We start from the raw sequence: 25,966 nt of genomic DNA, 5'->3' as shown, positions 1-25,966 counted from the left end.
ACTTTTACGGGAAATGAATTTTTGGGGTTTTTGGAAAACCCGGGGGAAAAAATCCTGCACCCTTTTTTTTAAAATGTTTTTGGGATGATTTCGCTTGAGTGGGGAAGGGAAGTGAATGTGTAGGCAAGGGTTTTTTAAGGGGTTTTTGGGATGCTCTATGAAAACTTTACCCATTTTTAGTTTTGTAGCTGTTTTTGATTTTTTTTTCCCCCTTTTAAAAACCCATTTGGGTTTAACCCTAAGGTTTTGTTTATAAAAAAGGGTTTTTATTATGTTTTAAAGGGAAAAATTTTAAGGTAATGACGCTTAATTTTTTCCTTTCACGTTTCTGGTTAAAGCTGAATCTTTCTGTTTGGGTTCAGTAAAAATTTTAATATGAAACGAGAATTCGCCTTGGCTTAAAGCAGTTTAGATGTAGTTTTTTAGGAAATTGTTTTTTACCCCTTTTTTTGGACTAAAAAACACTAACAAACTAACCAAAAATTTCTAACTAAAAAAAACTTGGTTTTTTATTTATAGGGGTGCCCTGTTTTGGACATTTTGAAATTTTAGAAATAATGGGGGTAAGTTTTTCCATTTTTTTTTTTTCCCCAACCTCTAAATTTTTTTTTTCTTTTGGAAATAAAAAAAAACCAGGGGGGTTTTATAAAAAAAGAAGACATTACAATGGAACTTTAAAATTTTAACAAAAAATTTTTCGGGGTTGTTTTTTTGAATACAGAGGGAAAGGGTTTTGGGGAGAAATGGGGGAAAACATTTTTGATTTTTTGGGTTTTCACAAATTTTTTAATAAAAGTGCATAAAATTTTCCAAATTGTTTTCAAAATGAAAATTTTTAAATTATATAAACAGGGGGAGAAGCATTAAGAAAAAAACCCCTTTAATTTCCCCGGGTTTAAATTTTTTTTGGTTTTTGGTTAATGGTAAATTATTTAAAATCAAAAATTTTGATTTTTTCGTTTTTTAACAATAGGGGAAAATTAGGGGTTTTTCTTTAAATGTAAAAGTCAAAAAGGCCCCTTCCCTGTTTTTACTACAATATGGGGGTATGTGATATAGAAGTTTCCCACCAAATTAGATTTGATCATCAAAATTTAAAGGGGTTTCAAAAAACTCTATGCCTTTTTTATTTACATTTTAAAAATTTGGTTGATAGTTTTCCCGGCATCATTTGCGACTGTTATAAACATTTGGGGTGAAAAATTGTTAATTTTTGGGGAAAAATTTATTGGTTAAAATGTATAAAAATTCAGATAAAATGTAAAGGGATTTTTGAAATTTTTAAAATGGGAAACTTTGTTTTTGAAGGTGGGACAAAGAAAGGGGATGTTTGGTATTTATTTTGAACAATATAAAATTTTCCCCATAAAAAAATTTGAAAAAGTGCAATTCAATCACAACTTTTTTGGGTATCAGTACTGGGAAACTTTTTATATTTTTATTCTAATTCTTTAATGATTTTTTTGAGGTTGTGATTTTGGGAAATTTTTGTATTTGGGATATTTGGCACAAGCAGAGGGAATGTCATCGAGGGTATTACGTTTTTTGATTTTGAAAAAGTAATTTTCATTTTTTTCCCTTTCTTCTGGCACATCCGATCGTGGGCTATTTTTTTAAAAAATTTCTATTAATTTTTTTTTGCAGTTCAGGATTTTGGGGAGTTGGGGCCTTTTTTTTTTATAACAACAACAAATCTAGAGCCCCACCGGGAGGAGGGCATTACAAAATAAAAATTTTTTTATAGTAGAAAAGTAAAAAAAATGTTGGGGAAATTTTAAGTTTTGCTTTTTAATTTTCTTTTGAATTATTTTTTTTCTGGCAGGGCTCCTTCCCTTTGACTTGATGGCAATTTTGGGGGAAGGGTCTTTTTTAGCTCAGAGATAAGGGGGAAAATGTTTTTTGAGGGGGTCCCTTTTTGATTACCGCAAACAGGGCCCCGTTGTTGCTGAAAAAAAGACATGATGAGCTTTTAACTTGGCCCCCTTTTGCTGGAAATGTTTTATGAAAGCCCAACGCTGTTGACGATTTCAAGGGCAGTGAAGGCAAAATGTTCACCTGTGTAAATGATGATGCGGGAACTGTGATTGCAAAGTGCTTTCCTCAAGGCCCGGCAACAGATGTTTCTTTTTATGTTTTCTTTTTTTATGCCCTGGTGGGAAAAAAAAAAAGGGACTCAAGGTTATTGGGGGAGTCCCTTTTTATGGCTGGGAATCCCGCATGGGGTCGGGACCCACAAAGATCATGGTTTTTTGTCCAACCCGGACGGGGGGGTTTTTTAGTAGATGGCTTTGGGCTGCTGGTTCTATGTCCTGCTCTGTCGACCACAAAGGCCTGACCAAAGTTCAATTAAAACGGGAAATGTATCCAGATTTTTCTGCACTGCTGGGGAAAGGGCTGCTATTCTGGACACCCTTTGATTCAACCGAAAAAGAATTGGGGGATGGCAAGTTGGTCAGGGGGTGGTTCCCGTTGTGTGTTTTTCATGTTTGGGTCCTGGAATTTTCCCCCCTGAACATGTGACCTGGGCGCCCAAAGCCCCCTCCTGGGGTTTCCCCTTGTTGCAGGTTGGAGACGGAAAAGGGTGCCCAACAAAAACCTTTTTTTAAAAAGGGGGGTGAATAAGTTCTTTTTTTTTTTTTTTTTTGTGTGTGATGGGCCCTTTTTCCTTTTTCTTTTAAGCCCGCATGTTTTTCTAAGTGTTTTAGGACACCCCATCTCCCCTTTGGGGTCAGAGGTTTTTTTCAATGCAGTTTGGGGGTTTTGGGGTTTCACCAACTGTTACGACACTTTTCATTCCTCCTGATTCACTCGGGTTTTTCTCACAAAAATGCTAATGTGTTTTTTTTTCCCTTCATGCCTCAAAGAATGGGCAGGGACTAACTATTGCAATTACATTTTTTTTTAACTATAGCTGAATTGCATTGTGTGTTACGCTTCATCTACTAATTAAGATGATCTAAATTTTATTTACATAGTACAGAGGCTACCATTCAGTAAAACTAAATTTAAATTTAAATGGAATTTGAAATTAAGGTGTTAAAGTGGATTGATGGGTGTCTATAGAGCTTACTGAGCGAATGACACCAAGTTTTGTGTTGATTTCATAAATTTAATCAAACATTAGAATTCTTTGATTGAGGTGTGCAGATTGTAACAGCATCTGGGACACCATGTTTGAATTGCATCCAACTGTGTTACATGAGGCTAAAGTTAGTGGTGATACCGGATTTCATCTCAATGAGTTGTATAGGATTTTTATTGTATTCTATGACAGAACATTTGTTCTGTTATAGAAACAGGGGGACATGAATGGAATTGATCTGATGGGCAAATTTTAGTTTGGATCTCTCTTTACTTTTCGGAAAAAGAGGTTATTGAAGTTAAATCAAAATACATTAAATGTTTTACGGTGTATTAGCAGCATTAAAGATGAGCTAACTATTTGGATATGAAATAAGTAAAATTTATAAATTGAATATACTAAACAAAATATTGTCTATCAAATAATTTACATAAAATAGTGTTCTTAAACTAAGGAAGGTGATTGTTGGATTGTTGCATCTCTATTCAAATGTTTTAAAATAAGTTGTTTAACTAAGACATCCAGGAAGGTCTAAACTAAAGATTTACATCATTTAATAAATTTAGCTGTATCGAATCTCTCTCCAAAACTGAAAAGGCATTGATAATTGATAAACAATATAAAAAGGGTAATACATTATTCAATTAAATATTTTATAAATAGGTTTTTAAATGAATAAATGGATCAAAGGTAAAAATGGTTGAAATTTTTGGGATTTAAAATATGATTGGAATAAAGTAGGTCATTTTTGATATTTAGTGACAAGGTTAACTATACTCATGTAAAGCAGGCTGATCATTTTTAAAGTTTAAAAAAATAGAAAAGATGATGATTGAAATTAAATTGGTCTAAATTGGAGATTTACAAATTAACAGTTATGGAACTGCTTCTAAAATACAGTTAAGTTTTGGGTTTAACATGATAGGAAACTTTCATTTCTCATGTAGGCCCTATATAAAAAGAGGGTCAAAGGATGGTTAAAATACAGCTCCAAAGTAGCAGATTTATAATACAAAAGGAAGACAGTGAAGCTGTCATAAAGTGTAGGATCAATCATTAACCAATCAACAGGGTTCTCCCCATATGAGCTCCAGACAGGACGGATGTTTCCAGGACCTGCTACCCGCATTCCAGGATGGAAAGGTAAGCTTGCACATTTATCTCATAAAGATTTCTTCAATGAGTTACAGGTCCTGGCAGCAGAATTTACAAAATACCAGACGTCACAGGAACGTCCAGGCTCGGGATCAGTTCGGGGAATCGACTGGGTGCGCCTGATGGTCATCAAAAGAAAGTGGTCTGAACCTCGCTTCGCCAGACCATACCGAGTCGTGGAGAGTACATCTCAGGCTGTCCGTCTACAAGAGAGAAGGAGACACGTGGTTCCATTGGAGTCAGCTGAGGAGCCACAACGCACGCTGCAGGGCATACAGGAGAATCTACAGTCTCAACCTGCGGTCGAGGAGTGTCTGAGGCACATCACAGCGCGGAGGAGGATCTGCATTTCCGGGCAGAAGTCTGCCAAAACCACTTCATTTTCCTGAATTACAAGGCTTAAAAGGCCCAGACAGGCACAATAATCCTGTTCCGGTGTCCTTCCATTGAGAAAAGGAGATTGCACCCTCTCCTTAAACTCACTGTTAAATTGGCATAATACTCCAATTTTCAGTGAGCAACGGACACTCAGGTGAAAACCTGAGGTTTACAACCGAGGAGGAACATGTGAAGGATCACATGTTCCTACAAGATCATCATTAACTTATCTTCTCTTTATTGCGTGTTTTCGTTTTTTGCGAACTCTTCAAGAACATTCGTTTCTTTTTGCGCGTATTTTTGGATCGTTTCCTGACGAAGAATTCATATTCATTTTTGAAAGACTATCGAAGGAGCATAGAGACGAACTCTAACTTCTTATTGTTGAATTGTGAAAAAAAGAAAAAAAAAAAAAAAGGTCTTTTGTAATTTTTATGTGTTTATGATGTATTTTTTTATGTTGTTATTGTTTTGTATTGACAAATTGTAATTTTTGTGGCCAGTATTGTCTTTTGAGTCTGCTGAGCATTTTTTGGTAATTTCGAGATATCTTGCTTTGGTTTTCTAATTTTATACTTGGGCTAATATTTCTATTGTGTGTTTTCTTCTATTGACATAACTGAGTTTTATGATTTTTCATGTTTGATAAGTGAAATGTATTTTTTAGTTTAGTTTTTACTGGTTAAAATTTTGTGGTTCATCAGGTGAGTATTAAATTGTTGGACAGCGCAAGAAACATTTGATAAGTTAAGATACTGGAGTTCAGCTTCAGACATATGACCTGGCAGTGGACCTATGAGGTGCTGTTTAAAAAGGGGACTGTTATATAATTGGGCTAATGTTTTAGTTTTTTAGTATACTAAATAGTTTTTTGGTTCCTCTATTAGAAGGCTTAATCATTTTATTTGTGAGGTCTGTATGTCTCAGACCTCAAAACGGGGACTGTTAAAGAAAAATGATTATTTTTTAGACTTTAATACAGTTAATCTTATGGCATGTGTAAACACTCTCACTTGAACATATTTCTTAATTTTGAACAAGGCTGTGTTAATGATTTAAAACTACTAATGGATAAGTATTTAGACCACCAGCCCATAGAATGAGTATCTCCTGGGGGGTGAATAACAGTTAAGCCTGCAGGAGAGATTTCTGCTTGGTTTACAGAAGGTCAAAAGTGAGGCCCCCCGCATTCCACAAGCTGTCTGTGGAAGCTTATCTTGTGTTTTATGACTTTAAGAATTCTAGATGCCAGGACAAGCTTTCCGCCTTTTCTTGTTAAAACAAAGAAGCAAATGACCCCAGATGTTTGCAGTAAATTAGGTGAAGCTCAGTGTCAGAGATGGCTCTGGTTGGAGGACCGAGGGCCAGCCCTTTTTGAATGGATTAGATACAAGAGGATAAAGCTTTCTAATTAGAAGAAAAAGATCAGATTTTGCTCTTGCAAACTCTCCAAAGATGTCTTGTACGTCTTTGCTTTCTTTCCTCCTATGTCAGGTAATGGAATGTATGTCTCTGTTGTTCTGCAGTTTCTGGTGTAGGTTTGTGCATTGTCTTATTTCTAAGTTTATGCATTGTCTTATATTGGATTAAACTCTGTAATTCTGTGATGTCAACACGCAATGTTGGTTTTATTACCAAACGCAGCTCGCCGAGTGGACCTGGGGAAGGGAAGAATGAAAAGACAACCTTTTTCCAAAGTTAACTATGTTAGAATATTTTTCTTCCTTTACAATATCTATTAATACATTAAACATTTGAACCCTAAAAACATACAACCCATGTTACCAGGGCCTCTGACCATCAACAGGAGGCATGAAAGTGAATCCAAAGCAAACAACAACAAGGAGGCGGAGCTAGATCCTGTAGTCATGGAGTTAAAGGTCAAACCTCACCGTGACCTAAAACAGGAGTCAGCAAATCTGAGAATTCTTACTGTCATCTGAAAATGAACACATAAAAAACACTCTTTAGTTACATAAGAATTTAATTGGTACTAAAATGTTATTAAACTGGCTTATGGGGAAAATGCGATCACATCCAAATCAGATGTTGAGATGAACCCATTTGGAGAGAATTGAAATAAGTCACAGGTGTGTTTTTTTGTTTTTTTTTAACTGGAAAAACAACCCCAAAAATCATCACTCACCAACTCAACATTATTAACACTGCAAACATCAGTTTCAAAATATATTTGAGAAAAAAAATACAACAAAAAATTGAAGAAAACAGCAAAATTAGCTTAAAAGGTTTTGTGTTTATTATACAAATGTATTTGTTTTTTTCTGTGTTTCACTTCAGGACTACATTTTTTTTTTTCTATTTACATAATATGTTATTTTACAACAACTTACCTTAAAATTCTCTTTTGATGATTTTGAGTAATCTCTACAATATCTAATTAACTAATAGCATTGCTGTTTATTTGATTTATCTGGCTTTGCCATGTATTTTCTAGAACTTTGGTGACAATTGGAAAAAAAATAAATAAATAAAAAAAACGATATTTCTATAGATTTGTTCTAAATAGATAACATCTTTGACAAAAATTCAAAAAGCCATTTTTCTACACCTTCCCCTGCAGCCTGCCTAGGAGTGCATCACTTCATTGTGTGTTTTTTGTGTTTCCTTTGTTTGCTAGCCTAAAAAAAAAAACTGTATAACTAGCTGACAGATCAAAAAAGAGGGACTTTCAAAACTAGAATGTGTTTGAAACAGGAAGAGGTTGATGGTGGGACAACCTCTAAAGATAAATACATCCCTGTCAGTTAGAGTTTTCCAGTGAATATCCTTTCCAAGTTGAAACAGAAGCAGATCCAGAAGGAAAAAGCTCCTCATGCTGTGTTCAGTTGTTCTACTGTATGCTGAAGGCTTACGTACCTCTTTGTGGGAAAAATTGGGTTCTTAAACCTGTTCAACCTGACAGTAATCATAATCTGATAGAGACACTAACAAAGGTCAAAAACATGCCGGAACATGTGAAAAACATTAATCTAATATCATTCTAAATCCTGCAGGGTGGCAAGCACATTACATGGTAATTATAAGGACATAAATCACAGTCTTTGAGCAAAAATAGACTGCTTGCATTGAAATCTTCACTGCTTTTCTTCACTACCCTTAGGTGGAACTGGTGGTTGACTGTTTGGCATAAAGATAAATCATTTTGTTCAAGTTCATCTCTGGGTTCCTAGGCAGGCAACATTCAGACTTTACTGACACACCTGTACCTGCAGGTAAAGTATAGTTGGCTAGGTAGAATAACAGTTTTTAACTAATTAAGACAGTGGAGATCAAATTGACTCATCTTGATATCAATGCAACTTTGGTCTAGCTCTTTGGGTCTCTAAACCGTGAAATATACATATATTTTATAATATATTATTATTATTATTATGTTATGAATTTTTGTCTTTTCACACCTCTGTGAATTGCTTTTCATGCATAATATAGTATAACCAGACATGTGATCTTATGATAGCAGATACACAAATACTTTAAGTTTAAAGGAGAATTCCGGTTTTTAACACTTTTAGCCCCTTTTCTGTAGTGTCCAGGATGAAATCGAATGATCGACACCAAAATTTTGACAATTGGTCCTGTCTCTGCTTTTTGGCTCATGCAGAATCCCCCCCCTGGCTGCTTCAGATTGGCTTCCATTGATCATGTCTGATAATGTCCTTAAAACAACCTTAAACGTTCTTTTTTTAAAATATGCTACTCACCGGGTCGTCAGCGCTGTTCAATGATGTTCCAAAAAAAGTTTCGTAAAGAAAAAACGTTCCTGTAGCGTTTTATTTAGCATTTTGTAAATCCCATTGAGTTCTGTTGGAATAGTCAATATCCCTCCGCCACCGGAAACGGAAATGGGGCCTGTTTACACAGTTGTAGTCTTTTCGCTTCACTCTGTGTACTCCGACGTCGAGGTGCTAACGTCTCTGTTAAACACTTTTAAAAACTCTGAAAATGGAATACGAAAGGTGGATTCTTGAGGAGGACATATTGGACTTTGAGTTTGACGGTAGAGGATACCGGAATATACTGAGGAGGAGTATATAGAGACATTGTCGCCAACTAGTGGTCTGGAGTGTGCAACGCTTCAGATTCGAACGGGAAGCAGAAGTTTATAAGCGGTTGTGATGTATCGGAAAAAATAGTTCTGGGATTTACAAAATGCTAAATAAAACAAGACAGGAACGGTTTTTCTTCACGGAACTTTTTTTGGAACGTCATTGAACAGCGCTGACGACCCGGTGAGTAGCATATTTTAAAAAAAGAACGTTTAAGGTTGTTTTAAGGACATTATCGGACATGCACAATGGAAGCCATTCTGAAGCAGCCAGGGGGGGATTCTGCATGAGCCAAAAAGCAGAGACAGGACCAATTGTCAAAATTTTGGTGTCGATCATTCGATTTCATCCTGGACACTACAGAAAATGGACTAAAAGTGTTAAAAACCGGAATTCTCCTTTAAGAACAAATGAAACATTGAAAGAAAATTTAAAATGAATAACTAAAATATCATAAGCTGAGGGATTGCCATAATTTAATTCTAAAGCCTATGTATGCAAGCAGTGTGAGCTACTGGCATAGAAATTTGTTTGAGTCTCTTTATCACTGAAAATACCAGGTTTAAGAGGGTTTTTCAAATATGGGTCGACCCGCTGACAATCAGCATTTGGCTCGGCTGCTTGTCTGATGACGCCATCCCACTGGGTTAGCGTTGATGATGTCACCAGTACAACAGCAATCAGGAAAGTAAACAATGGAGTGCAACATGTAAGGAAGCCGGGACATAGTGAGTGTGCTTTATTGTTTCGCTCTATTAGCCGTCTGAAACCATCTCACCAGAGCTTTGCCATGTTTATCGAATATAACCAGAGTTGTAACCAGAAGTGGCTGGCGCGGTGTGTAGACATCCGTATGCGCGCTCAATGGTGTCAGTAATTTAGAGGGTCAACCTGGGTCGGGTGTTCCAACAGCATGCTGATGAAAGCCAAGCTGATTTTAACGCAGTTCACTTGCCGAGTCATTTGACTCAGGAAGATGCATGTCAGTGAGTTGTTCTCACTGCCAAAGCTAATTTTTCAGATTGGTTTAAATGGTTTTTTTTGGCCAGTGGGAAAGGGCCAAAAAGTAAGAACAAAATATTATAATGATAAAAAAAAATAATACTTCTGTGAACATATTACAGACCTAAAACACGACTGAGTGATAAGGAAAACAAAATATCCCAAACCTAACTAAATAGCATTAAAAACCTTGTATGGAAAGTGTGAATCACTAACCATTGTCTATTTGCAGAATCTTTTCTCGTGGGTGGGTTATCGGTTTGACGCAGCCAAGTTAGCTTAATGCCCAAGCTAGTAATGTAAATCTGGTTGAATATAATAAAGGCAGAATATAATAAACTTAGGCAGGTTTAAAAAAGCATAATGTTGGACCTTTAATCATCCCTAATATTCTGTGAAGCGGCTGCAAGTTTTTCCTATATGATATTAGCACACTATAGCATATCTTTGCACAGAATCTAATAAAGTAAGATATGTCTGATATAAACTAGTAAAAATTTTCTATATTTAGCCCTACTCTCCATCACACACACACACACACACACACCCTTGAGGCCTTTCTTTGTGGAGTTTGCATGTTCTCCCTGTTCATTAGCAGGTTTTCTGGGGATTGAAATTACCCTTAGTTGTGCCAGAGTGTGCATGGATGGTTGGTTTTCTCCTCTCTGTATGGCCTCTTCGATGAGCTTGCACCATTGGCATGGGCCTGTTTACTATTGGCCTAATCATCCAGCTACTGTCACCTCACAAAGGATTAAGTGAGTGCTGGTTAGTCATTCCTTTTCTCCATTCTCAGGCACAATTCATTACTCGCTAGGAGAGGATTTGGTATTAAAAAACTTTATCAGTTTTTTAAAGCAGAATATCAATTTGAAACAGAAATGAATAAAATGTGTGACTGACCTTCATCAAAGGAATCAAGGTACAAACAATTTACACAAACATTTCTGCAAAACACATAAAACAATGAACTTGCCCTAGCCTCCGTCGTGTTGGATCAGATCATATCTGACGCTGCTAAACAGAGGTGTGAACGCATCAAAGACGCATCAAGGACACTTGAAAAGTCAGACCTCCCACCGATATGTAGCAGCCCAGCTGTCAGCACAATGTGACTTCCTGTTAATTGGTATTTAGAGGATGAATTACTGGGGCCTAATCAGTAAGACAGACCTTAATTCAAGGTGTGAACACTCTTACTTTGAACTGCCCACTTGTATTCAAATCAGCATTGAAACAGTGTATAACAGGGTGTTACTGTAGTTTCAAGTTGTCGCAGAGTACATTTTTCGGCTACATCCACATCAAGCTGAATAAGGCATCATCTAAGAGAAGATTAGGTGTTAGTGTGTGCATGGTTGCACAGTAGCAGCCATTCAAATTTGCCTTCCCAGTCAAATGCCAGCCAACTTCCAGCCACTGGAGTGACCCTCACCTTCTCCTGGGCGTGCATATTTTTTTTAACTCTGAATCCACGCTTTCAAGGAATTACAGGGTCTGACCAGGAAAAGGCACTTCTCTTTAGAGCCTAATGTCCACAAATCATGACAGAAAGAATATTTTAGTACAAACATTGTTGCTGTAAAAAAGGAATCTAGACCTGCCAAGGACCAGCCAAGGGCCCATCAAGGATAGTGGGGAAATCTTTAATGGCTACTACTGTATGGACAGAACATGGATGGATGTTTGGAATGTTTGGAGAAATGGTAATTCCACTGTTGAACATTTTTATTGTCCTTAAAAGAAATCCTCACATCACCTTCAAGATGGCTGAACTATTACCACAATTCTATTCAATTCAATTCAGTTTTCATAGTGCCATTTCACAACACATGTTGTTGTTAAAATGCACTTTAGAGTTCACCAGATCATATAGTCAAAATGATTCAAAGTTTTCGATCTAAGCAAAACCAGCTGATTGCATCGACTCATTGATCCCAAGGCAATACCTCACGCTGAGCATGCTTGTAGTGACAGTGGAGAGGAAAAACTCCCTTTTAACAGGAAGAAAGGTCTGGCAGAAACAGGCTCCGTGTGAGCGTACATCTGCCGAGGCCGACTGGGGTTCAAGGAGACAGAAGCAGAGGTACATTCCCGTCCAGGAAACACACAGCCAGGCAGACGAGCTGCAAGCCAGCTCCCATGTCAGAGGATGAACAGAGCATATCCAGCCGGTCACAGTGAGAGACACAAGACTACACTGAAAAACAGGCTAATCTCCAACATCTATAAACAAATGCTGATGAAGATTCCCAGTCATCCAGGTAATAGTCATTCCACAAAAGTAAAAAAAAAAATCCACTGGACTTGGTTTCCAAGATTTGTAGACGTTTCTCCACCTCTCCAGGAAGCTTTCTCAATTCAAATGTCTTGATCCGCAGTGAGTTTGAGTCTTTATATAGACAAGGCCTTGTATTGCTTGGAAACATGCAAATGGTAACGAATGAGTGGGTCGTTTGGTTCCATTGTTAGCCTGTAATGTCTGAAACCTGTCTATGATTCTGAAGGTCGGTCGTTAAAGGGGGGATTGTCGTTAATGGGGGAGATTGTCTCCTATACTACCTGAAAGCTGTCTATGATTGTTAAGGGTCGGTCGATAAGGAGGTATTGTTCACCGGCTGGAGAAGGGAGGTGCTTAGTTCCTCTGTGATGGGGTGGGGGGTGTGGTGATATCTGGAAGGGATCATCTCTATAAGTGAATTGTAAGTTTTTGGAAGCTGCTCCACCACCTCTGTTTAAAGTTGTTTCTTCTCTCTTAACATAGATGGCTTCCTTCACGCCCCTATCAAACCACCTGTTTTCTATCCTATCCAGAATGTGAACATTCTGGTCCTTTGTTTTTGTTTTTTTTACTTTTACAAAAATCTATAAACAAAGGTATTGATGGCAGCAGCACAGCTGATATTTCTGTAAAGGATGATGTCACAGCCAAACAGGAACAGGCGAGGCAAAGCTACAATAGCACAAATCATTTGTCATCACTACAGAACCGACTTCATGTATTGGTATACATTTAAATTTTACCTCAACACCCTTGGCTTGTTGTAAGCTTCCCTTTTTCTATTCTCGCTAAGAGGTGGGAATTGAGCATCCACTTTTGTTTGCCTCAATCGTTCTTTTCATATCCTTTACATAAGGTAGTTCCACCGATCTCTCGGCTCTGACCCCAGAGTGTTTTTCTCTACCCCTGCAGCCACTCGTGTTTAGAGAGCAGACTTAGTGCCATCTTCAGCGCTCTCGTGAGGACTATCTCTTTCTATCTCTCTCTCTCCTTCTCTCTTAGTTCCTCTCTGGGGTCTCTTTCTCTCCAGGCTGTGAAATATGCATGGAGGAGGGTAGTGATGAAGTGGTGGAGGTGTGGGCTGCAGAGATGAAAGGGAAACTATTCTCTTGACTCGATTAAGTATTTACATCATCCCAGACCATCTGGACTAAAGAGGAACCACTGAACGAACAAAGAGAAAGAGAACAAAATCAATTTATGGAATGAATCAAAATATGTATTATGAAAGTGAGAAGACAAGGTCGGGTGAATCAAGCTCTTCTAAATAAAGTCCAACACATTTGATTCTACTTTGTGACTCTGTTTTGCTTTAGTTTAGGGGATGTGATCTGGACCGCAAAGAGGGTATCATCAACACATTCGTAAAGGGTGAAACGACTCTTTGCATATGTGCTACAACATGCGAAACAAGCTGAGAAAAGAGGTTTAAAAATAGGAAGAAAGTGGTTATAGCAGGCATGCTGGTGAAAACACCTTCAAAAAGAAGACTGATATTGATTTTTGACTGCAGACTCCAGGTTTGTTTTCACACATGCTCCCGTGTGGTTGTGGAGGACCATTCTACAAAAGCTGCACATCCAACTTCATGACTTCTCGGAGGGCAAGACTTCAAGGTGTTCTTTACCCTTTTGAAACTAGTACTGGAGTGTAATAACAAGCTTATCTTGAATCCTGAAGAAGCAGAGTGAGAAAACTTGAGGGGGGCTTGTTTTCACATTTAAAATGGAAAAATGTATTGTTTACAATATGTCGTTGCAGGTAGGAGATCCATATGACACTGGTTGATGCAGGTTTAACCGATCTAAGGACTAAGTTTTAAAAAATGCCTGACGCCTCTATTAATAGAGCTACTTTATTACTGTTGCCTCTTTTTCTCACATAGAAGCTTATTTCTGTCAGTTGAAAGTCAAAAGATGGCACAAGCAGTACTCGAGTAGAGGGGGATGAGGAGGGATGACATCCCCTTTCTTAAATGATCATCCCCCTCCTCATACCATCCCCTGTGACATTTTATCACTGAATGTGTAAAATTTCTACTATACATTAACAGTAATGGCAATAATATTGCCCGTTCAACATTTGGAGGGCTGTGGGCTAACAGGTAGTCTGAGCAAAATAAATAAAATCAAAGAAGTGTCCTACCATGTCTATGAAGCTGATCCCAGTGGGAAATTAGTCCCTAACTCTGTAGGGGCAATGATAGTCATGCCAGTCCAAGGTATGACTGTAGTTGTACTGTAAGGTGCCTTGGCCAAGGTCAATGACCGGCATACCTGACTTGGAACAACCATACCATGCATATTGCTTTAGGTATGGTTCCAATAAAAAAATAAAAATTCCGCCATCCCCCTTCTTTATTTTTTACAACTAGACTACTGGGCACAATGTATCTCGTTATTATGAGATTCTAGAATCTCAGTCAGGAGTTTTAAAATCACATTTGTGAGATTTTATTTCATAATTTTGACTTACAAAGTTATTATTATGTTATTTCAGATCATAACTACGAGATTCAGAGTCATCATTTTTGCCTTTTAAAATTAGCATTTGGAATTAAAGTCATAATTTCCACTTTTAAAGTTATATTTATAAGATTCAGACTTTGAAAGGTAAACCTATGAGATATAAGACACTGTTGTCAGATAAGCTACTTAGTCACACTTTAAAAGTCATAATTATGAGATACTGAGTATAAAAACCTAGCATCTGCTACCTTTTCACGTCTTTGGTGATTAAATAGTTTGATATTTAATCAACATGGTATGGTACTTCCAAACTCAGAGGTAAGTACTCATCTGCACCAGATATATGTTAGAGAAAATGTGGAGATTGAAATGTTGATCATTCTCATATAGTTTGGCTTTGCCCCTAACTTAGGGATATATTAGCCATAAATTCTAATAAAAAAATAAAGTGAAATTCTTCCCCAAATTTTCTGAGTCATTTTTGTTATTGTATTTTAGATAATTGAAAAAACAAAATGTCCTAAAAGAAGATAAATATTTGCTGACAATCTTGCTGATTTTGTAAAAAAACAGGCAGATCCAAAAACATTCATTTCAATTTAATTCAGTATATTAATATAGCTAATTACAACAAGTCATCTCAAGGCACTTTACAATTCCCCAGATCATCCAATAAGATTGATTCAACGTTTTCTATCTAGTAAAGTCAGCTGATTGCATCGACTCATGACTCGAAGGCGATCCCTCACACTAAGCATGCTTGTAGTTACAGTGGGGAGGAAAAACTCCCTTTTAACAGGAAGAAACCTCCAGCAGAACCAGGCTCAGTGTGAGCGGCCATCTACCATCTAAAAAAGACATCTGGCTGATAATAATAAAAAAACCACACACATACATCCATATATATATATATATATATATATATATATATATATATATATATATATATATATATATGACTGAACAAGTGTAACATAACTTAAGCACTCAGAGGATCACTGCAAAGAAAATGGGAAAGTGGCCTAAATCAACCTTTATACCAAATGCAGACACATTTAACTTGTTTTGCTCATTTTTGTTTGCTTTCAATTTTTTTTAATTATTTTTTTATTTAAAAAGACGCAATAAAAAGTAAAATAAATTAACAAATAAATACAATAATATCCAAAAAACATAATTAATCAGAAATGAATTAGAATTTTAAAATAATCCCTTTGTACAAATGTGTTTTTTGGTCCATATTTTAAAGCCCAGAATATATTCTTATTAGTAATGAGGCACTGCCTTACAATGACTCTTTATTCATATTCTGAGGGAAAATACTGTGAATATCGCTATTTTTTTTATGCTGATTAGCTTTTTACTTTGAGATTTTAAACATGATTACTCGATGGTTTGTTGGCCTTGCTTTGAGATCTCTTGCCAATACTGTTTGTCTCCTATTATGACCTAGTTATGTCAGGAATCATCAAAGGCTTGACTCTATCATCACATAAAGTATTATCTCCCTTATTACTGCTTGTTAAAGGAAGCTTTGAACAGTAGTTGTTCTTGGCTAAAAAAAAAAAAGAAAACATAAAAGGAATGATGAGGTAATAAAGAGAGGGGAAGGAGGAGGTGTTTGAGCTGGAGGTCTAATGCGTCTGTCTGAAGTGCGATGCCCCCTGCTGCTCATCCTACAAAAGCCCTGGAGACCCCTCTGATACACTGGCCTCCGTGCCTACCCACTTACTAAAAAAAAAAAATTCTCTCTATTTTAGTCGATGTCTTGCAGCAGCGCACGCATTACCTCATTCACACAAACACGGAAAACAGAAAGTCATACAGCGAAGTCTAAGGAGTGGTACCAACCGATTTGCATACGAACTATCACATCAGCAAATATAAAAGATACCCATACATCATTCTGAGCATGTTTGGCTTCCACTGGTGCATGTTTAAGTTCCTTTGTTTGTTTCTGGTGTCATGGCTGCACAAAAGAAAAGGAAAGCAGCGTATCTAAGAGTTTGGAACACATGACGGACATCCTGTCAGCGGTTCTCTTTGTGGACCAGTAATTTTTGATAGATCTACTGAATGTAGAACAGACAGCTCGTCAGGCGATCTCCTTATCCATAATGGAACAGTGGAGCCCCCCAGAGCGAGGGCTACCAGCCACCCCCCTTCGTCTCCTCAAAAGATGTGTGAAGACTGCATTAATTATAAATACCCCCGCTACCCAATCGCTGGGACCGTGTTTAGGGGAATGTGTACCGCCTGGGGTCAAATAACGCCTTTAAGTTTGGATATTATATGACCAGCTTCTTGTTTTGTTTTTTTTTATATTTTTTTTTTATGATGAGTCCCACAACTCAGTGGTATGGAATTGTAACACTTCCCTGCTGGCAGACAAATGCAGGCCATCCTGAAGAAAACAACTTACACCACCATAAAACAAAGCAAAACAAAGAAATTCCTTCCTCGTGTGTGGTGCTAAGTGAGAATATACAGAGCTGTCGTAGCCTCGTGAGACCATCCTGATCTCGCGAGCTTTCAAGGTTTCACTCGCAGATCGGTCTGGAGACTCTCCGTTAAAGAAAATTTGGAGCCGTTCACCAAACGAACGTCCAATCAGCGTTGGCTTTGAGGCAGGTTGAGGTTTTGACGCAACGAGGAGAGCGACAGTTCAGTTTAAAGAACATGGTGGCTTCAGCCGATGAAACTAGCGTTAGCGTGGCTATCGAGCAAGTTTTATCGGAATTACAGAGTATTTCTTCACTGAAAGAAGAGCAAAAACTGCTCTGGAGGCTTTTCTCAGAGGAAAAGATGTTTTTGCTCTTCGGCAAGAGCAGCAAGAGTAGCATGGTTTGTGGTTGTGTTTTCATCGTCGCTCTGTTCGTACGTTATATGCTTTGTTGATCTGATTGGTTTATTTGTCCCGTCTATCACCAACATAGGCCAATCAGCTACCAGTATTTCCACCCCTAACCAAAATTACTTCAACGGAATATGCGGAGCAAATCCATCTGGCGGAGTCAGGTTAGAGCTGTCGCAAATATTAGCAAAATTCATGATTTCTGATGGAAAATTTAAATGATAATATGTTATTATATGTATGTAACAGTATTTTTAAGCTGACATTACTGCTAACAGAAGGTGCATATGAAGTCTGCTCTCTTAATTTCAAAGTAAGGTTATGTTTGCACGGTGGTGATGTATCAGTGTTATATATTGCTACATGATTGTTTCTTGTAACACTGAGTATAGTTGGTAAAAAAAAAAAACTGCTTTATAGTCAAATTTGGACTTTTTCAACGAGGCTTACTGAACTGTGGTCAAATATCTTCCTGACTACCAACGAAGTCTGACTCTGAACTCGTCAAATATTGACGCCTGGTCATGCCCTTGTGCATCAGCTCCTGATGCATCAGATTCTGATATGCGGGGGGAAGGGGGGGTACCTTTCTGGTCATTTTATTGACATGCAGTGTGCATGACAGGTTGTGTCAGGAAATTTTCCATGAATTGCAAACTAAAAAAAAAAAAACACTAAACCATTGCTTACCTTAACCCCTAAACCTAAAGAAACAACATACATGTTACCATTTACTCCTAAAATTACCAATTTTGTAGACAAACATTGATCAAATATGCGGTTTCAGGTCAAGTGCGCGTCATGTGATCCCCAATCTGTCATTTAACTTGGGTGTCAATGGTTCTCCTCTTCTGGACTTCTGTTTGAGTTTTCAGCTCCATTTTGATTGATGGTATTCATGTATTCATTGGTTTCTTTTAAATTTTGTGTTATATTTATGTATTTTTTGAGTTGCTCTCTGTTGCCCTCTTGTGTCAGTCTCCTTCTCCTAACTCTTCCAAAAATGTTTTAAAAAACTTATAAAAACAAGTTTTGAGACCTTTCACTTTCCACCCAGGAAGCTTTATCAATTCAAAATGTCAGGATTAGTATTGAGTTCAGGACTATATACAGTAGACCAACAAGCCCTTGTTTTTGTTTAGAAAACATGCTAATCAATTATGTCTCTGAAAGGGGTGTCGTTAAAAGGAATTATTGGCCTGGCTGAATAGGCAAGGTCTCCCCCCCCCCCCCCTTTAAAGGGATTAGGTCTATTAGGCTGAATAGACCTATGCTTATTTAGCAAGGCAAACAGTTCCCTTTAACGACCCCCTTTCAGAGACATAGACAGGTATGGGGCTTTGCAGGGTAACAAAAGAGGCCAAACCACCCCCATTCGAAGGGGTGACCCCTTGGTCCGTTTCAATTTGCATGTTTTCTTTAAAAAAACAAGGGCTTGTTGGGCTACTGTATACAGCCTTGAACTGAACACTATTTCTGACAGTTTGAATTGAAAAAGCTTCCAACTTTTTCAAACTTGAAAACAAAGTCCAACGGATTTTTTTTTTTTTTTACATTTTTGGAATGACTATGACCTGGATGACTCAGAATCTTCACCAGCATATTCTCCTAGCTCCCTTCTTGATTTTTCTGTCCACACCTGCTGAGTGTAAAATGCCCATGAGGCTGAAAGCTCTTCGGATTCAGCACAGCTTTCTGAAGCTCCTTTCCTACCCTGGATAGCGTTCTAACTGCTACCACAAAAGGCAAAGGAATACTATGACTGTTGAGACACAATTGTACAGTATTCAGAAGCAGCCTAGTATTTGCATTTAATATGCAGCAAAAATTTCCGCTTCTTAGGGTGTCTGTGTTTTTCCAAAAAGGGAACCTGGATATTTAAAGGAATAGTACACCCAAAACATGCGCACTTTCATCTGGTTTGGTGTGCCGCGGTTTCCTTATACTCGTGAACTCGCATCCGCGCGCGTTTAGGAAGTCCTATACGCTACTGTTTATGCTCTAAAAACATTCTAGATGACTTCGTTTCGAGTAAATTCTGGATGCTACCCACTCAGGACACTTGGAATACATTGGACAAGCAGTATGGAGGAATATTGACACGTTTTTTGTGGACTTTTATGGACCTTTCTGCCTCGGGCACCATAGACCTCCATTATTTGAATGTCAGCAGACAGCAAGAAGCCTCCCAGATCTCCAGATGCATTTGAGATATCAAAAAAGTACTCCAGAGTGTTGTTCAGCATGGGGGTGAGTAGAAAATGAAAGCTAATCATGTTTTGGTTGTACTATTCCTTTAAAGTACTAAGAAATTGCACCATTAACTAAAGAGAATCTGGTCATAAAACTTTCAGATTCTGCATCAGGACAATTAACACAACAGTTAACACTACAATTAAATGTTTTACAGTGACTCTGATTAAGAATTTGTAGCAGGACTTAATCAATGCCCACAGACCGGCTATCTGATCTGGCTGAGCCTGAGTAACCCTGGAAAGATAATGGTAAAAGGTTTAGTCTCTAGATGTGCAAAGCTGGAGGAGATATATTCTAAAAGACCTGCAGCTGTTCCAGCAAAATATGGTTTAAAAACGGGTATGTTCCTTTTCAGTTACTGTTTGCTTGTTCCTTGTCATTGCTTGACTCCTCGTGAGTCTTTTCCCCCTGTTTTTGCCCCGGTTTTCTAGTATTTTGTTCTTGGATTTTCTTTCTGTTGCCCTTCATTTTATTAAACCTGCCAGATTTCATCTCTGCCTCCCTTATCTCTGCATTTGGGTCCTAAACTATACATCACCCCCACATTGCAATGGTAGGCGTAACCCCGGTAATGTCAGTATGACTCACATGAAGCTTTGACCAAGTGTATTTGACAAGCTGGGAGTAAAAATGTGTTGTGAGACCATCTGATATATCTTAAGATTAAGCTGTTACGAAAAAATGATACAAAAAGTGTCAAATTCTAATTTGTTCCTGCAGTTCTTAGTTTGTTAAGATTATTTTCAAAATAAGTGCAATGATCTGCTAGTGCAGCAAGACAGTATCACTTGGTAAAACTTCTTCTTTTGAGACTATAGTGTATATCAGGACTTCAAGAAGTCTGGAAGCCTATTAGATCTGCAGAATTTACCCAGTCTTGCATTTAAACCTTTATACATCATGTGGAAATATGAAACACTTGAGCTGGGGACTTAAAGGGTAAAAAATAAAGATTTAGGAGCACATCCGCTCCATTCAGTATGAGGATAAAAAAAGGTTTACTCAGTCTATCTCTGCTCCTTCTGGAGCAGCAGCCTGGAGATGAGCTTTGTCACCCTGCAGTCAGAACTGTTTGCTAAAGCAGTAGCAAATCCTTACATCCGTGTCTCATCCACAAAACCTCCTTTTATTCATTTAACCCGAAGCTTCATCAGAACTGATCCGAATTAAAGGCACAAGTCAAGTCTCCTCGCCAAGAATGTTATGATATGAGGTAGATTCTGATTTAATTATCCCAGATGAGTACAAGGTGTAGAAACACACAATGGTTCTGATGTTTATTAGCTACATCTATTTCTATGTAAATGGTCATCTAAGAACAGAAAAGGACTGAATTATCATAACCTTAAAATATAAAAAGGAGAGCAGACAAGAGTTGTAGGGCAATAAACTATCCAGTCATGGCAAGTGGTTGCCGACTCAGCAAAAATTATAGGGAACTGGGGTGGGGTGGGGATCTTCTTTTTAAATCGCTCTATATAATAGCTCCTTCCTAAATTTCTTACCTTTCGCAGGGAGAGCCAAGAAATATAAACCTGAGCTTAGAAATTATTTATATCACTATCAGACTTAGATTTCAAAGAGACCCAGTCATATATTTTGACTATGAATCTCCACATTGGTGGCTGATGTTTATTGTGTACAAACATTGCAAAAAGTAATCTAAAAATAAGAAAAGAATCTTAAAAGTATTGTATTTGCCCTTAATTTGAGTGATATATAAGATGACCTGCTGGTAGAAAGATAATCAAATATTGTGATTTTAAAATAAACAATTGTTTTTCTTTATTTTGTGTTAAGGCACTTATTCCATAGGAAAATTATCTCACTTATGTGCTCAAGGGAAAATATATTTATTTAAGTAAAACGGACTTACTTATTTTTATTTAATTTTTTGCATCAAATGGTTTCCTATAAAATATCCTAAATTTTCTTTTTTGGGATTAATGCAACAGTATTTTTGAATCTGAATTCAATTTGATGCCCTGTACACTTAATGCATATCTTGTTTTTGTGTTTCATGCTTTATGCTTTATTTTCAGTGCATCTGTCTGAAAACTTAAGCATTACAAGGCCACATCGCTAAAGCTGTAATATTACACTTGCTTAACATAAATATTCAGCATTTCCCTAGCCAAAGTGTGGGAAAAGAATAGGAAAACTCAAGATCATCCAGGTGTGTCTTACTACTGTCGTCATGGTTACTGAGGTAAGGAACACCTAGAATAATCAGTTCACTTCTAGAGAAAGAAAGGAAACAAAGGAGTTACCTTAAGTCCAGGAAGTAGTGGTATTGCGCCCATTTACCCTCAATGTTAATTCCCTTAATGATCCCTTCCACCTAGGTCGCCATTTTAGAGGCACATTACTCCTGTAGTAATGGTGACTTTTTGCATTCCAGCTAAAACTCCCAACAGAAAGTTTTAAGTACTTACTTCATAATATTTCAAAGGGGTCATAGAATAATTTAATAGGGTATTTGGTGCTGGTCCTTAAGGTCTCTGAATAGGGTGTGTAACATTGGTTGGGCAGAAAATATCATATTTGCTGTTCTATGAGCCCTAATGCATGCCAGGTTAAAAGCCTTAGAATGAAACGACAGGTTTTCTTCCTTTAATGAATATTTAGATGAGCTGTATGCTGATTGGTTGGTTTACAACGAGCGAAGCTGCTGAGCAAAGATGCATCATGGCAACAAGCACTCACTCGGTGAAACATCAAATTGTTGATATGGTAGGATGACCAGTCATCCTCTTTTTCCCGGACATGTCCTACTTTTCATACCTAAAGAATGTCCGGGGGGGATTTCAAAATCGTCTGGGAGTTTGGTCCAAAAAAAAAGCCGCCAGCTGTGGTTCTGCTCCGGGAACTTCTGTGGACTGGGGGGAGGGGGCCAGCGGGGGACAGAGTGACCAAACCCGACCCGGTGTCGGTAGCCGCAGTTCTGGCCGTCTCCCAGGGGAAGGCATACCGTCACCGGGTCGGGTTCGGTGGCTCCATCCCCGGCCGCCGGGGTTCCCGGATCAGCCCCAGAGCTCACGGCTCGGTTGAAATGCCCGGTCCGGTCTAGTCAGCGGCCCAGCAGCCTGGAACACTGTTATTTACGATACTGAACCAGTGGGCTGGTCTGTATTGCATGACAAAAGTAAAGACCACAACCAAATAAGGCAACATCCCCGAATTGATGTTAATTCGGTGCTTCGTCTGAATTAATCTGAATGGTGGAAGTTAGAATTGTGAGATTTGCAGAGAAAGGATGTGTTAATGGGGTTTGAACTTCTCTGTAAGTCCATTTCACCCACTGAACTATCATTATTGATCTATGACAATGGAAACTTGGTTTTGCATTCAATGACCCCTTTAAGTCAAGTTGATGTCTGTTGAATTTATCATTATGGTCTCACCTCAACCATCATGGACACCTTTCTCCTAAGGGAGTTGTTAAATTCCCCCTTGGTGGTAACCTGGCATGTTGATTTCCCGCCACCTGACAGTCCAAGATGGCAGAGCCATTCATCCTCTACTATCTTTCTTGTTTGATCCTACAGAGACTTCAAAGCCCGAAGGCCAGTTGACTGTGGCCGTCTATCTGCCTTGCCAAAACTGACAGCTACACAGGAAGTAAAAGACATCCAATACACAACATTTGAACAGATGGGAAGACGGCTGCACCGGACCTCTGGACAAAAAAACATGCCAGTTTAATGATAGTTGCTGCACTTTGACAATGAAGCCAACAGGCAGATGGCCAACCCATGTTATTGCCAATTAAGATTCAGACAAAACTCCACCATTTGCTGCATTTTTTACTTACACCAGCAAGCTGTCCGAGTTTTAGAATCGCAGCACTATTCATAGGCTGCAACAATTAAAACATCAACACGGATGGAGGAAAAATATGTACATTATTCATAACTGTCCTCCAGGGAGATTGGCACTCAGAGCTAATGAGAGGAGAAAGCTTTGAAGTCACGCAGTCCTCTGCGAGGTGAATGGCATGAATTAAGCCTCACCGTCAGACACGCTTTGCAATGTCTGAATACTTTCTAGACAGTCCATCCTTAGCAGTTTTCATGACTGCTCTCTACGGTGTCTAATGCTTTTCATTTGGATATTTAAATACAATTCAACCTTTTGGTACTGCTTGGTATTGAAGCCCAAAGAACTTGTGGAAAGCAGATGTAGAGTGAAACATGGGGATACATACACAAGGATAAAACTGTTGTTTCATGAAAGAAGAACTCACAATTATCACAGAAATAACCTGTATTTGGCTAAAGGACAAAATAAATAGTATATGAAAATAAACAAAAGAACAACAGACATTGCTTTTCGATCATGCAAGTAAATTATTTTTGTAAATGAACTCATGAAACAGGCCTGCACAAAAATCATGGTACCCAGAGAAAAGACTGAACACAGATATATATATATATATATATATATATATATATATATATATATATATATATATATATATATATATATTTATTTTCTGGCCTCTGCACACTAAGCAGACAGACACAGCAAACCGCCATGCCTCAGCTACCATTGATGTGCCATCCTGAATGAGTTGCCACCTACCTGAGCCACTTATGGGGGGGTTGCAGAGTCCATCTAATGCTGCCACGAGTTTGAAAGCACCATCAACATTCAGAAGGGACCGAAACATTAGCCAAAAAGCATAGTGGGGCGACAGTGGCGTTGGATGTTGGAGTTTGCCCTGAAATCGGAGGGTTGACGATTCAAGCCCCGACTCCGACTTTCATTGTCGTTGTATCCTTGGGCAAGACACTTCACCTGCATTGTCTACTGACGGTGGTCAGAGGGCCTGGTGGCGCCAGTGTACGGCAGCCCCGCTTCTGTCAGTGAGCCCCAGGGCAGCTGTGGCTAAAATGTAGCTTGCCACCATCAGTGTGTGAATGGGTGAATGAATGTAGTGTAAAGCGCTTTGGCCAAGTCTCCTGACTTGAAAAAAGGCACAATATAAGTACATGCCATTTAACATTTTATAGGTACTGAGAAGTGGTCTGTTGTCCTCACCTGCATAACCACTCCTTCAGTGAGTGTGTCTTGCTAATTGCCATTAGCTTCCATCTGCTGTCTATTCTATTTGCACAACAGCATGTGAAATTGATTGTCAATCAGTGTTGCTTCCTAAGTGGAAAGTTTGATTTCACAGAAGATTCATTTAATTGAAGTTACAATGTGTTGTATCCCTTTATCTTTTTGAATAGTGTAAAATATGCTCTTTTCTTCAAACCTGTGACAACTTTAGCAATTTGAAGATGTGAAGTGGGTCAAATACCTACTAAGAGGTGCAGAAATCTGACTTGACTGTTACTGTAATCGTTTGATTGGAGTTATTGCCTCAAACGGTTGTGCAACAAGATATGAGTTAATGGTATCATCATTTTCTCTTGGCCTGTTTCATGAGTTTATTCTTAAAAGTAATTATTTTAAATCATTCTTGTGACAATTGTGTCTAGTTATTCTTGTGACAATTGTGTTAATTTTTTCTTTGATTAAATGAGGGGTATCAATACTTTGGTCCATGGGTGTATGCAGAAAGACAGGATATAATTCATGTCAAAGGGAAGAGAATCAATGAAACAGGCTTTCTGCTGCCTTAAAGCAAAGAAATGTGAGAAGTGTGTTGGTAACCAGCAGCTTTGCTAAACAGAGGAAGCTCTGCCAGCGAGACCTGACCCGGTTCCTGTCGCTGCCGGTGTCTATCGTGCCCTGTGCCACGCTGATACGGTATCTGTCCAAACAGATGTCCACTAAAGCCTGTTAGCATCACTCTTTCCGCTCCCTTACTTTAGCTTTAGCTGCCTGCTGATGTTTTGTCCGTCAGGGTGCTCCGTCTCGCCCTTGTCTCCTTCAAGCAGGCATTTGGCAAAGATAACAAAGACTGACCCCCATGTAAAAAGGGACTGCCTTTGCTGATAAACCCCGACAAAGACGCTCGGCGGGGGGCAAAAGGTGGCGAAGGTGGCGAAAGAGTTTATAACCTACCTCCATAGTGAACTCTCCAGCACCTTGGTGGAGTCAGCATGGTAATACTTGGTCAGGATCAGGATGACCTGGAGGAAAACAGAAAGAAAAAAGATTTAGACAAAGTGGGCAACTAAAATTTAAGACACCAGAACTGATTCGGAAAGGTTAGCAACAATCCACAAGAAATAATACATTTACATTATACCTTAGAAAATATGTTTTTCTTTCAGGTAATCAGAAAACCTAATTATATTCCAACAACTTCAATGTATTTATCAATTAAAGGGGAAGTCTTGATATGCTCAACCAACCACGACTACAGAGAATAAGGCAGAGCTCATTCTTCATGTGCTTTAGAGCTTCTGTTCTTGACAGCTGAGGTCTGCTGGGATTTCTATTGCAATGGCAAGACTGCCAGCCGGT

At 38.3% G+C, this 25,966-nt stretch overlaps 1 protein-coding gene across 4 annotated transcripts in view; it reads right to left on the bottom strand.

Moving 5' to 3' along the window:
* sorcs2 (sortilin-related VPS10 domain containing receptor 2) overlaps positions 1–25,966 on the bottom strand; it is a 575,552-nt gene that overhangs the window by 384,316 nt on the left and 165,270 nt on the right. For all 4 annotated transcript variants that reach the window (XM_038268465.1, XM_038268466.1, XM_038268467.1 and 1 more), the window contains exon 2: positions 25,562–25,629. In XM_038268465.1, the coding sequence (XP_038124393.1) occupies positions 25,562–25,629 (68 nt within the window). The remainder of the gene's footprint in view (positions 1–25,561; positions 25,630–25,966) is intronic.

The sequence above is a fragment of the Cyprinodon tularosa genome, unplaced genomic scaffold, assembly GCF_016077235.1.
Source record: "Cyprinodon tularosa strain WSP-4 unplaced genomic scaffold, ASM1607723v1 ctg70, whole genome shotgun sequence".
NCBI classification, from domain to species: Eukaryota; Metazoa; Chordata; class Actinopteri; order Cyprinodontiformes; family Cyprinodontidae; genus Cyprinodon; species Cyprinodon tularosa.
Note: the sequence above shows the minus strand (reverse complement) of the source record. Positions and strands in the feature narration are given on the sequence as shown.